The sequence below is a fragment of the Sparus aurata genome, chromosome 21 (genome assembly GCF_900880675.1).
Source record: "Sparus aurata chromosome 21, fSpaAur1.1, whole genome shotgun sequence".
Lineage (NCBI taxonomy): Eukaryota > Metazoa > Chordata > Actinopteri > Spariformes > Sparidae > Sparus > Sparus aurata.
The window spans coordinates 30,950,255-30,964,347 of NC_044207.1; the positions used below are offsets into that span (position 1 = coordinate 30,950,255).

Sequence of the window (14,093 nt, forward strand, 5' to 3'; positions counted from 1 at the left end):
ATTTTCACAAAACTTTAATTTTGTATCCCTTTTGCATTTTTTTATACTTGCAATGATTCATCGATTAATTGTCAACGATCAAATTAATCTGCATCTATCTTGATAATCTATTTATCAGTTTGAGTAATGTTCTAAGGAAAAGTCCAGCTTCTTAAATGAGAAACCAGAAAGTAATATTTTCTGGTTTCTTCAGTCCTCTTTCTTTGGGTTGTGGACAAAACAAGACATTTTAAGTTATTTTCTGAACCAAACAACTAATCAATTAAATGAGAAGATAATCAACTGATCAATAATGAAAGTAATTGTTAGTTGCAGTAAAACATTCATCCCCAGTCACAAGTGCAAAGAACAATACATTTATTCACATGTATCTTCCAGTTTCATAGTGAATGGCAGTGATACAGTTTTTAACATAGAGGTTTATCTCTAACCAGCTTCTTTGTTTCAAGTACTTCTGGTGAAACCTTAATACAGACAACACTGTCCGACATTCCTGGAACTATAACCACCATTAAAAGCTACACTAAAAATCTGTCGATATAACAAGATATGGAGATATGTGGAACTCTGTGTTCATTGGATCAGTTACAAAAAGGGAGGGAATTATTCAAACAGAAACTGCCACAGCAATGTTTGATAAGAGCTGCAGATGACCAGCACACCTCCAACAGGTGAACAACTTATTTTACTGAACCGTGCGGTGTAATGTAAAAACACTCAGCATACCAACTTGACTCAAGTCACGGCTTGGTGTGACTACACCCAAAACAATGGGAAAACACCATAATGTTAGCAGAGCAGTGAAATCGTGAAAAGCATAACAGGCCCTTTAATGCAGGTAACACAGTCCGACCGTCCTGGTACTTAACCAGATTCTATGAGAGCAACCAATATCTTTTCCACAGAAAGACATCCAAGCCAACTACATGATTATAAAGCAAAAACATACAATTTTAAGAACACTTAAGAACTAGTGCAAATAGCATCACGTGTCAATACACATTCAGTAAATTCTTCTTGCACTTTACCGCTGAATGGCAGTGATATGATTTTTAACATAGAACTTTACCGTCATCCAGCTTCTTTGTTTAAGTGCTTCCGGTGATGCCTTAATACAGGCAATACACTCCCACTTTCCAGGTACTTTACCAGAGTACATGAAGGCCATTAATGTCCTCGATAAATGACCAACTCCTCCTCTTTGCATTTTCTAAAACAGACACAAAAATGAAAAAGACAATCAGTGGTGTATAGCAATGTAAAAAATTATTCAGTGACCAATCAGTCTATTTAATTTGATCAAATGTGTAATTTCATCAAGCATTGTCCTGAAAGATGATAGTCTGACACCAAGTCAAAGCCTTTTTTTAATTTATTTTTTCTTAACAGTATGGTTACTTAATCACTTAAGTAACTTAAGTAATCACTTAACTTTTTGACAGCATCAGTTGTATTGATTGACCTGATTTATATTTAACATTGTAGGAATAACCTGGGGATCGTAAAGATTAAAATCTAGCGTCAAGCTGTCTACACTTAGTGACTGACAAAAGAAAAACAAATAGCACAAGCACAACTACTGAATATCTTTAGACAACACTTAAGTAACCAGGTTATCTCCTGCTGTGAGTACAGAGGTGTTATCTCTTACTGAGAATCTAAAAACCTGATGTTACCTGCAGTTAGTCAGATTTTAGAGAGTCTCAGTGAGAGACAACACCTCTCACTGAGACTCTCTACTCTGTGTCTAAATGGTGTCAGTCATCGAGACTATTTCGATCAGGCTAGAAAGCATAAGTCCTCATTACACAGATGAGTAATAGATTAAACTCAGTTGTAATAAAGAATAAAAGACCAATACAGCCATAAACATAAGGTAAAATATTAGATCGGTACCACATTATACGATGTGATTTACCTGTTTTAGGGTCTCCACTGTTTAACAGTTTCCTGTTTTCTCTTCGGTGTTGAGGGTCCTGTTAAAATAATGAATTATGAGTATATCAACAAAATAAATTGACAGCTAACAGGACACAATTTACTTATTAGCTGCTTTGTAACAGTTATTTGTATATTTATTTTCCTCCAGTATAAAGACATGTGGTGTATCATCACACTAAGTACATATTTATAAATTAAAGCCAACAATTTTTACAAGTACTGCAAATATTTTTCACATAAATTAGGTTAAACTAATGTGTACATATTCCACTGCATTTACAAATACCTGTTTCAGGGTCACCACTGTCAGACTCAGGTCGCTGTCTTTCCTTAGATCTTGAGGATCCTGTCAAAATGATGAATAATAAGTATATTAATACAATGACAGCCAAAAGACAGCTAAATGGCAACACACCTTTGCTGTTTGAATGAAAGGCATCTACAGCAAGACCTAAAAACAAAATCTAATCATTTTAACAGTACAGTGTATTTTTTATACAATTTCATTCATTTGGCAGTTGCTTTTATCCAAAATGACAAACACTTCTGGAGGTACGATAGTGCTACTAAAGGAGGTTAGACCAGGAAGCAAACCCCAGTCTCTCAGGGAGAAAGGAGAGATATTCATCATTACACTATCACTTAATTAGGAGGGAAGGACTCTACATCATTAATCCTTACATTTCTTAAAATTACTAAAAAAGAAAAATCAGTAAATGTTTTAACTTGTTGGGCCATGTACACACACACACTGTCTTTCTCAGATAACAAAAGTGATACTTGAAGAAAAGCATCATATGAGGTGAGAAAGCTGCCAATCAGAGCTGTTTTAACAGTGTCTGTTTAGCTGTTCTGTGTAAAACATGTAATGGACAGGCTGATACCTGTGGCAGCAGGCTCAAAACTGCCAGGCGTAACAGAGGTCCGCTGTCCTCTTTTGGATCTTCGGGGTCCTATCAGAAGAATACATAGTTAATACAATAAAAAAACACGTAGGTTGTCATTACAGAATACTAGGCAAGCCAAATATGGGAAAAAATGTGAAAAATGGTGATGGCAATACAGCACATGATGTATTATTATGTTCTGCAAATACTCCAAGCACTCTATTGTCACCTTTTACAAATCAACCACTTTATGAAGACTAACCAAAACCTAATCACCTGACACAGTATGCAAATTGGGCTGTCAATCTAATGTGGGTGGAACTAGTTAACTGGGCTCTACTTAAATGTTTCACAGAGCTGCTGCATGGAGCATCAAATCTTGAAGGAATGAGATGATAGAAGCACTTTACTCATTTTACCAGTCTCTGGTTCTTTGATCAAATTTATGTGTTGTGGTCGGGGGTCGTGTGTTGTCACTGTTACAAGTGTCTGTAAGTAGCAGACCTGACTCCATACTTACCAACTACCAAATGTGTGGCACAGTTTTTGACCCCTGAGTGCAGAATGCTGTGGGATCAATTATCTCTTTCCCCACAGCATGTGTCTCGTACATGTTATTTTTCAGTGTTTGCATGAACTTCGGTTATTATAAATAAGAGCTGAATTTTGCCATCTTAATTTATTCAAACACTAAGAAAATAAACCAAATTTAAAATCACTCTTGAAAAAGCAAGATTTCAGCACTCAGCACCAGAACTGAACTGCTGCACCACACATTTGGTAGTTGCTAAGAATGGAGTCCAGTCCACTACAGTCAGGCACGTGTAATGACCAAACGTAACTAAAACCTGATCAAAGTACCTCAAACCTGTAGAATTAATAAGATTAATAACCAATTTATAATGGGAGAAACCTATTTGTCTACCAGTTTAGTTAGCTGAGGTAGAGTCCAGGTGACTGACTCCACCTACAGATTTCTGGTTGACAACCTAATTCCAGTACAGTATTGTGTTTATTCAATTCAAAAGCAGTTGGTGTACATTTGGTAGAATATTACAACACTTGAACATTATTCTTTTAATCCCATCATTTTTGTACAAGCAGGTAACTAACGAATAGCAGGGAGTGCATGTAGTGTGTAAAAATACCTGTTTCTGGGCCATCACTGGTCTGTGGGATAACTATAGGTGCAGAGTCATCACAAAACTCGTCTGGGGTTGACTGTCTTCTTTTAGATCTTGAGGATCCTTTTACAAAAAAAGACAACAAGTTAGTTAATTGGCATATGGTCTCAATGGCCACTCAGCCTTCATGATAAGCAATGCCTATTGTGTTGGAAGTTAAATCAGTTTGACATGTAACCCACCTGGTGATGAAGAGCAGAATGATGAGTTTGCCTCTGTCTGTGAGAGATCACTATCCACAGCTTCCACCACTACTTCCTCTGAAAAGCAGGGACAACAAAACCAAATCTGACATGAAGAAAGACATGTACTCAGAAACATATATATATTTGTGTGTGCGGAAGTGCCTAGATCCAACTTTTACCTGGCTTTGGTTCTCTGCATTTTCTTGAAAGCTTGCACCTTGACATGTGACTCAATAATCCATTTCTTTTTAGCAAAGCCTCACAGTTAATGCAATACGTATAGTCATTTGCTTTCAATGCTTTTGCAGCTCGCCGCCTTGGAATCAGTGTTCCTCTACCAGTTTTTAGTACCTCATTGTTATGTGCGCGGTTTCCCTGGTTTCGTATTAATTCAAAATGGAATTTTCTTTCCTTTGAGTTCAAAGGAAAACAGGCTGCTTGTTTCACAGCGGTTTCATGGCAGTGTTTTTGTAGCAAGTGTCTCGCCATTTTATAGCAGTGTACAGGACAGTACAGACAATATTGGGGTTTGTTGTAAATTCTGGAACCATCTTTCTTTTTTAGCAGCTTCAATACTGCCACATTTCCCATCTTTGTGTAATCACAGTTTTCACTTTCTGCTCCCCTATTGTCTTCATCTGAAGAAATACTGAAGACTGTCTTCCTTTTAGAAGTCCTCTGTGTCTTCTGTTTCTTCAGCTTTTCCATCTTTGTGTCATCAGTGTTTTCTCCTTCTGCTCTCCTGTTGTCTTTACCTGAAGAAGTACCAGGCCATGTCTTTCTTGGAGAAGTCTTCTGCGACGTCTTCTGTTTTTTCAGTTTTACCACTGGAACATTTCTTGTGAGATCGTAAGAGCCCTCTGAACTGCTTCCACATGGAGAGTTTTTTGGCGGAATATATTCATCATCACTGATTTCAATGGTGCTCATAGAGGATTCTGATCCATCAGACACGTGGGGGTTGGATTCCCGGTACACTTTGGTCATCTGGAAATGAAATGTACAAGACGCTTATAACTACATTATTTGCAAGAAACATCAATGGTAACACTTAATTTAAATTTGGGCTCTTAAGAATAACATGACACTGTCATCAATGTCATTAACATTAATAAATATTAATGATTGTTATTATGTGTCATTCGCTCAATTATGTCACTTTCCCTTTAAAGTTGACATTACCTGGAATGACTTTATTATGACAACGTGACATTAACCATTAGCTATTGTCATAAATTGTCCCTTACATCACTTTCAATTAAAGGTTGATGTTGTTTAGCATGTTATAGTCATGACAAATTTACATTAGACAAGGCAAAATAACATAAGGACATAAGCATGACACAGCAGGCATGATAAAAAATGACTTGTCACTTGATTCTCAGGTTTCTAATGTAACTCACCATTCTGTTATTTAAGCACTTGACAGTGTAATAACATTACATATAAATGACCATTAATAAGTCCAATACTGTTGACAGTTTATTGTTTTCATGTTTGTATATTTTTCATTTCTTAAAAGGCTATATTCTTGTGTGAACCTCAATATTATTATTATTATTTATTTTTATTAGTAAAGACTCTTATTTTTAAGACGGCATACTGGAACCCACGATAACTGGGTTCTTGTGTGGAAAGGAGTTACAAGCTGAAATTTCTGACATTCTGTTTCTGCTTGTTTCACATAAGGACAAAACATCAGTTAATGCAGATTTAATGTTTTGTGTCACTGTGATCAGATATCAGTGGAGCTCAAATTAAAAAAGGGCTGTTTATCATCAATCGCTGAGATTTAAGCACCGCAGTCAAAATGAGTCCAGCTGACTTCTCTGCATTCAGTGCCGGCACATGGAAACAGAAATGAGCCGTTTGTTACCAATACAGCTTATTTTGCTCTCAGATAACTTGAAGACAAGACTTTAACTTTTATAGTTGGTCATGCTGTTGTCCTGAAAACATGTGAAAGAATTCAGGTGTGTTCACACTCAGCTGCAGCTACATGCATGTTAAATACGGTTAGCTTAGCTTAAGCTACTCACCGCTATCTTTACTAACTGTAGGCATCCAAGTCTGAGGATAAGGAGATGAATTACTGAAGACAGAGTAACAAGTCCTGAGTGCTGGCATTACATGTGTGTTTCATTCAATCTGTCAAAAACCTACAAAACAGTTCAATATTGTTTGTTTTTCAAGTGTCGGTTTGCAGCACAGGACAACAGCATGACAACTATAAACTATAAAGTCTTGTTTTTACTGTTATCTGAGAGCAAAATAAGCTGTATTGGTAACAAATGACTCATTTCTATTTCTGTGCTCCTTTGTTGAGTGCAGAGAAGTCAGCTGGACTCATTCTGAACCAGACTGTGGTGCTGAAAGTTTATTAAATGCAATGAAACAGTCTTTTTAAAAATCTTTAGACAAACTCTGCAGCTCCGTTTGCTGCCATGTTGTTGTGTTGGTTTCTCTGTGGAAAGTCAGTGCGGGAGGGCGGAGCCTACTATGAACTATGGGAGCCCATAAGGAGCGGTGGCAGAGCTAGTTAAAAGAGAAATTTGATTTTATTTTTATTTTTTAAATCGTCCTAAACCAGAAACTTGAATTAATTAATTTTACCGATTAATCACCCAGCCCTAGATCCAAACATTTGTTTGTTGAAAAGAAGAAAAATAAAGAAAATCACCAGGATGATCCTTTGTTTATTTTCTGTTGTAAAATCTAAACTAGATTTCATCATGCAAACTTACCAATAAGCTGTCTGTTCCTCCAAGGGGTGGACCATCTGGGTCTTCAGCAGGACCAGAGTGTGAACCTTCAGGAGTTAACATCTCCATGTTGCTCTCAAAGTCTTGAATGTGTACCTCATACGACCACATCTAAAAAGAAAAAGAAAAAAGAAAAAACAGAGCTATCCCTGTCAGAACAGCCTGTGCACATGAGCACATGACTTGTGGAGTAAACGTACATGCTAACAACACAGCGTTTGTTGGAACAGTGACAGCTTAACTCCCTTTGACACAAACCTGCACATTATTAAAGAGCTAAGGAGCTACAGGCAATAAAATATGAGGGATAAATACAGTACAAGCTTATATTTCCAAATGCAGTAGACTTTCTTATTGGTACCAATAGCACAGTAAAATGGGAGGGACTGCACACTACACATGGCTGTAGGTTTGGTGACAGTCTGCAGCTTGCACACAACAACTAATGAATTATTTAGTCCCGAACACCCACATCTCAAACATTCACTGAAGTGATTTCTAATTACCTGGGAGAATACTTGCAACATAACTGGCAAGGCAACAATAACAAGGTGAAGTAAACTATTAGGGGGCTGTCATATGGAACAACCTAAAAGTGCATTTTGACACTTACCAAACTGGAATCTGGAAATTGCTCAAACAGAAGTTCTGGTAGCAATGAGCTCTCCCACTCATGGTTTGGTCCACCTGAGGGCTAAACACCACAGGCAGACACATTCATTACTATTTCTCCATAATATGGAGGTTCACAGAGAGCTGAAGGGCCACAGCAGTTCACTCCTACTAGCATATTTTCTTTATTAAAAACTAAAACATAGTGTGTAGACCCATTTGAAAGACAGACCAGAGTCTTTGTTAAAAAATCTGATTTTTGAATGTATGGATGTTGACTCACATTTGAAAATCCCCATCATCATTACCTGTGTTTGTTGTTTTTCTCGCTCCATGTGCACTTAAGGTGATGCACCCTCAGGCACTCTAAGTGTGCCTTCAGCCTGGTGAATCCTGCTTTCTGTCTGCAAGAGGTTAAACACAGCACAGTTATTACTAGTAACATCTGTATACCTAGAAATGCATCACTTTGAACATAATAGAAATATCTATGTTTTGAAGGGTGACTAGCTGCTCTACAGTTAACCTGGTTATATGTTAGTCAACAGAACATCCATTGTTTCTGCTACATACATTTTGCAGCAGCCAGGTTCTCCTGCAGATCTCTGATGTGTCTGCATGTGAGCAGATGCAGAACAAAAGACAGACAGTACTGCCTGGAGTGGTAGGATAAAAGAGAAATGATCCCAGGATTTACAATATCTGCAACCAAAGTCCAACTGAAACTTAAACTATCACAAAGCAGCCTGTAGAAGTCTGAATAAGTCAGTTTCCACCACTGAATATTTTACTGTCTGTTGCATGCAGACACTTGCAGCTCTGAGAGGAAAATCTCCTCCGCTTCTGTGTTGCTGCGCTGCTGCTCGACACAAACACCCGCCACTTGGTAACAAGCAGGTTTATCATCAATAATTTTAATAATCATCATTATAAAAACGAGAAATCTGTTAGTGATCTGCAGCATGCACACACGCATTTACAGTAACAGGGTGACTCAGGTGTGGTAAACGCACTGAGAAGAATAGCAAGAGTAATTCATTATTTTCTTTGTTAAGATTTTAAAAATGAACTCATGTTCTAACTACAACTCAGCTTCTGCTTGTTTAGGTGTGAAAAAAGCATTTAAGCCTGTAGTTCATCATTCAAGCACGTTATTCAAAACTGGAAGCTAACGCTAACTCTAGCTACTGACGGCTGTAGCACGTTAAAAATGCTCATTATACTTTGCTCTTTCCACTCACACCCTCAATATTAAAGTAACATTAATGAAGTATCTGAGGTCAACCAAGTAAAAGTAATTCAAGTGGCAAAAAGACAAATCCATGACTGTTAAAAGCTAGGTCATGTTAGCATTAGCAAACAATCTGAATAAAAAAATGAGGGTGCCATTGGCAGCAAACACGTCAGCAACAAGGATTAGTCTAATTATTAATAAGTCAAACAGTTTTATGTACTTACTTTTCATTTATTTCTCCTTCTTCCATCCGTCGCCTCCGTCTGTCTGTGCTGCTGCTTCTGCTGCGGTCAAGTGCTGCTGCTGTGAGAAGCTCCGCCCACTCTTAATTGGGTTCAACTGACGGTCAGCGTTTGAAGCTGCATGAGTGGAATGCGGTGGGGGATGGGCAGGTGGAGGTGGCAGCAGCCAGGTGGCTCAAGCAAAGATATTCTCTCTAAACCTTCTCTGGCAGAGCAGAGGTGGTGGGGTCCGCAAATGTCAGGAAATGTGTTTCCTCCTTCACCTTTGATTTAGTGCAGAGATTTTAACATTGCATTGCTGAACTCATGTTTCACCAAAATAATAGTGCATCCAACAGAAAAATATTTAAAAACTTTCATAAATATATATTACATTTATTTTATTGTATTAGATTAAATATGTATTTATTACTACTAGTAATATAATATATTACTCATACATGAGAACAGAACATGTTTACTTGAACCAATAATTCCAAAGACAGCTGTAGTGGTAGTTGCATTAATGATAATATTAATAACAATATAATAATAATTATAATAATAATATACCTCATTTATAAAGCACCTTTCACAACAAAGTTACAAAGTTCTTCACAATACAAAGAGAAGCTGAAATAATGGAGTAATATGCTGCTGCATTTTGGACAAGCTGCAATGTTTGTAGACTCAGATGTGCAGAGAGAGTTACAGCAGTCAAGTGCTGCTGCTGTGAGAAGCTCCGCCCACTCTTAATTGGGTTCAATTGACAGTCAGTTTGAAGCTGCTTGAGTGGAATGCGGTGGGGGATGGGCAGGAGGCATCAGCCAGGAGGCTCAGGCAAAGATATTCTTTCCAAACCTTCTCTGGCTGACATGCTAGGGTCCACAAATGTCAGGAAATGTGTTTCCTCCTTCATCTTTGATTCAGCACAGAGACTTCATTGCATTGCTGAACTCATGTTTCACCAAAATATTAGTGCATCCAACAGAAACATATTTTAAAACTTTGTATCAATATATATTACATTTCTTTTTTATTTTACCCTACTAGTAGGCTACATGTAAAAAGAACATGTATACTTGAACCAGTAATTCAAAAGACAGCTGTAGTGGTAGTTGCATTGATAATAATAATAATAATAATAATAATAATAATAATAATAATTATGATAATAAGCTTTATTTATAGAGCACCTTTCACAACAAAGTTACAGTGCTTCACAAGACAAAGAGAAGATAAAATAATGGGGAGATGTTCCCTCTTTTTTGGTTTCAGTTAGGAGTCTGACTGCTGCACTTTGGACAAGCTGCAATGTTTGTAGACTCTGTGGGCTCAGACGGGCAGAGAGAGTTACAATAGTCCAAACAAGAGGAAATAAATGCTTGTGTGACAGTCTCTAGATTTCTACTGGGTACAACTGAAATTGTATTTTGCGGATTTGGGCTATATATTGGGAAAGATGTTTTGATGTATAAGGATTAGCTATGCCATCAGCTATCAATATTTAGCTGCAGGAAACTGTTTGGGTCAATGATGCATTCATTGAGGATATTTGATAAAAAATCAACAAAAAAAATCAATTCTTAGTATCACTAGTACTGCAGTACAGGTATTAGCATTGGAAACAACATTAGCATTATAAATAGCTATTTTCTATGAAATAATTACATACAGCCACTGATTCCACTTTGCTTATCCTCAAAGATTTGTACAGGCTGACACTACATACAATCTGTGTGGTTGCCGCCAACTCTGCCTCGCAAAATACAATGCAACTGTGTACGGTGTCTTTGATTCCCGGGAAATTAGTGTGTCATTCTTTGTTAGACCAAAACACAACCCAGATGTACTTCTTCTCTCATTTTGCACTACGCTTGCTGTAGTCTCAGTTTATATGAATATCAGCACACTGATAACTGTAGCCTCAGTCTGTATGAATATCAGCACATTGCTAACTGTAGCCTGAGCTTGTATGAATATCAGCACATTGCTAACTGTAGCCTGAGCTCGTATGAATATCAGCACATTGCTAACTGTAGCCTCAGTCTGTATGAATATCAGCACATTGCTAACTGTAGCCTCAGTCTGTATGAATATCAACACTCTGCTAACTGTAGCCTCAGTCTGTATGAATATCAGCACGTTGCTAAGTAGTTTATATCAGCACATTGCTATCTGTACCCTCAGTCTGTATGAATATCAACACTCTGCTAACTGTAGCCTCAGTCTGTATGAATATCAGCACATGCTATCTGTAGCCTCAGTCTGTATGAATATCAGCACATTGCTAACTGTACCTCAGTCTGTATGAATATCAACACTCTGCAACTGTAGCCTCAGTCTGTATGAATATCAGCACATTGCTATCTGTAGCCTCAGTCTGTATGATATCAGCACATTGCTAACTGTAGCCTCAGTCTGTATGAATATCAACACTCTGCTAACGTAGCCTCAGTCTGTATGATATATCAGCACGTTGCTAAGTAGTTTATATCAGCAACATTGCTATCTGTTACCCTCAGTCTGTATGAATATCAACACTCTGCTAACTGTAGCCTGAGCTTGTATGAATATCAGCACATTGCTATCTGTAGCCTCCGTCTGTATGAATATCAGCACATTGCTAATGTAGCCCTCAGTCTGTATGAAGATCAGCACATTGCTAACTTAGCCTCAGTCTGTATGAATATCAACACTCTTGCTAACTGTAGCCTCAGTCTGTATGAATATTCAACACTCTGCTCAGTCTGTATGAATATCAACCTCTGCTCAGTCCTGTATGAATATCAACACTCTGCTCAAGTCCTGTATGAATATCAACACTCTGCTAACTGTAGCCTCAGTCTGTATGAATATCAAGCACAATTGCTAAACTGTAGCCTGAGCTTTTATGAATATCAGCACATTGCTAACTGTAGCCTCAGTCTGTATGAATATCAACAACTCTGCTAACTGTAGCCTCAGTCTGTATGAATATCACACTCGCTCAGTCTGTATGAATATCAACACTCTGCTCAGTCTGTATGAATATCAACACTCTGCTCAGTCTGTATGATATCAACACTCTGCTAACTGTAGCCTCAGTCTGTATGAATATCAACACTCTGCTAACTGTAGCCTCAGTCTGTATGAATATCAACACTCTGCTCAGTCTGTATGAATATCAACACTCTGCTAACTGTAGCCTCAGTCTGTATGAATATCAACACTCTGCTAACTGTAGCCTCAGCTTGTATGAATATCAGCACATTGCTAACTGTAGCCTCAGTTTGTAGAGGCACAGGACTGTTTCTGAGCTTGCTGACTCGGGACAGTGTTGCTACAAACATATGATGATCTTTTAGAGTTTGATACATTACTGTACATTAAACTAACCAGCAGTATATTAAAGTAGTTTAAATTAGCACCACCTTAAACAACTACAGCAGTAAAATGCACATTAATGCAGCAGTAATTGATAATCAATTAGTAATTAATCCAAAACCATCATATATAATAGTAAAACACTAATAGGGGGTTTTCTGCATAGTGTGTACTTTTACTCTTGAAACGTTAAGTACATTTAGCTGATTATTCATACTTTTACTTAAGTCAAGTTTTCAGAGACGTAGTAGTGGAGTATTTTCACCGTGTGGCATTAGGTAGTACTTTTACTTAAGTAAAGGACCTGAATACTTCTTCCACCTCTATTACTTAACAGTCTGACTGCAGTGCTGGCAATGGATTCCACATTTCATCCTTCTATTTTGGTTTTCATTGCGGTGTTGTGTTGATTTGTATTAGGTTTAATCCTCTTCTGTTTACTTTTGATAATCTAGTAAGGAGAGAACAATGCAAGTACGTTCATGTCCGATAGGACGTAGAGGCCAACAGGCAGTGAGAGGTAATACAGTATAAAGAGTGCATAGAAGTGTATAATAGTTTTTTTATGACTGTATATACTTGCTATAAGCTTCAGTTGTGACTTTTCACCCTCCAGCCAGTTTTTAACCTCAGTTAAACTTGGGTTTATAGTGAATGTCTCATTCTATAATGGTGGAGTGCAGCAGGTGGACCCTAAAGCAGATGGCAGGCAACAAGAACTGAAGAATGAATCTTTATTCGTTCAACTCAGGAACAGGACTCAGGAGTGCAGGCAGGCAGAATAACGCAGAACAGATGATCCAACAAGACTGAAAAAACAGGACTTAAACTGAACTAACAATGGGATGAGGTGCAGGTTGAGAGATGGGTGGGAAACTGTGGCGAGGGGAATATGGTGATGAAGCAATGGAACAGGAAAGGAACTGACTGGCTTGGGAAAACACAGGGCTGGGTTGACAAAGCGGATGCAAGACAGGTCTGGAGGGAAACACAGAGGAGGGACACAGAAAAAAACAGACAACACAATTCTCAACACTGAGACTAATAATGTATAGGCTGCGTGAGCTTAGGCCGAAGTGAAAACAAAGATTGACTACTTCCAAAGATACAACGCAAATTAAACTTATCCCACTAAGTCCAAACTAAACAAACAGGAACAATGTTTCAGGATATCTAGTGGACTGATGGAGAAGGGCAACCGAGGGACGCAGAGCCAGACCATGACACATTCTCCCTGAGTGGACCCATTTCCTCTTTCATAGCATTAACCTATATCTGTGATTGAAGTCTCTCCCTTAAAGGTTTGTTGGGCTTTGGATCTGATCATTGCATTCAAAATTTAAAAAATTGTCATCCAAGTACTGAGAAGCATTTGTGTCTCTTGTTGGGTTCGGTGTACCATTGCTGGACTCTATCTGGCCATTACCTCTTCCCTCAGACATGTCAACTTGAACCACTTTGATCTCCTTTGGACTCTGAATTACAGTTTACTATGTATTAGAGCTGGGTGATACAGCAGCACATTTTATCAGCAGTTCTTTTTTCATATCAGTCAATGTTGGTATATCATGTTTTATACGTATCTTGTATGTTATAACAGACTTCAAACATTACCATTGATAGGAGAGCAACAATTAAACACAAATTTACACATTCTACATACTTGGACACCAGCAAAGGTAATGTATCAATTATAACAGA

General features: G+C 37.9%; 1 protein-coding gene across 3 annotated transcripts; it reads right to left on the reverse strand.

The window, feature by feature from the left end:
- Positions 1 to 340: 340 nt before the first annotated feature.
- On the reverse strand, positions 341 to 10,153 carry LOC115572716 (uncharacterized). 3 transcript variants are annotated; one of them, XM_030403127.1, is made up of 12 exons: positions 9,030 to 10,153; positions 8,145 to 8,227; positions 7,880 to 7,975; positions 7,573 to 7,653; positions 6,942 to 7,070; positions 4,377 to 5,184; positions 4,195 to 4,272; positions 3,977 to 4,075; positions 2,826 to 2,894; positions 2,228 to 2,287; positions 1,919 to 1,976; positions 341 to 1,210 (listed from the first exon to the last, which is right to left on the reverse strand). In XM_030403127.1, the coding sequence occupies exons 3-11, from the start codon at positions 7,904 to 7,906 to the stop codon at positions 1,924 to 1,926; spliced, it is 1,404 nt and encodes a 467-aa protein (XP_030258987.1). In that variant the 5' UTR covers positions 7,907 to 7,975; positions 8,145 to 8,227; positions 9,030 to 10,153; the 3' UTR covers positions 341 to 1,210; positions 1,919 to 1,923. The 3 variants fall into 3 exon arrangements, with proteins under 3 accessions (XP_030258987.1, XP_030258990.1, XP_030258989.1); XM_030403130.1 differs by lacking the exon at positions 8,145 to 8,227; XM_030403129.1 differs by lacking the exon at positions 9,030 to 10,153 and having other exon boundaries at positions 8,145 to 8,345.
- Positions 10,154 to 14,093: the final 3,940 nt, after the last annotated feature.

Excerpts from the sequence above, each read along its gene's own strand:
- LOC115572716 (XM_030403130.1), bottom strand. The coding sequence starts at position 7,906 with ATGGAGCGAGAAAAACAACAAACACAG. Across the intron at positions 7,654-7,879 it reads GAGAAAAACAACAAACACAG|CCCTCAGGTGGACCAAACCA; the intron begins GTAATGATGATG and ends TGTGGTGTTTAG. Across the intron at positions 4,076-4,194 it reads ATTCTGCTCTTCATCACCAG|GATCCTCAAGATCTAAAAGA; the intron begins GTGGGTTACATG and ends TTTTTGTAAAAG.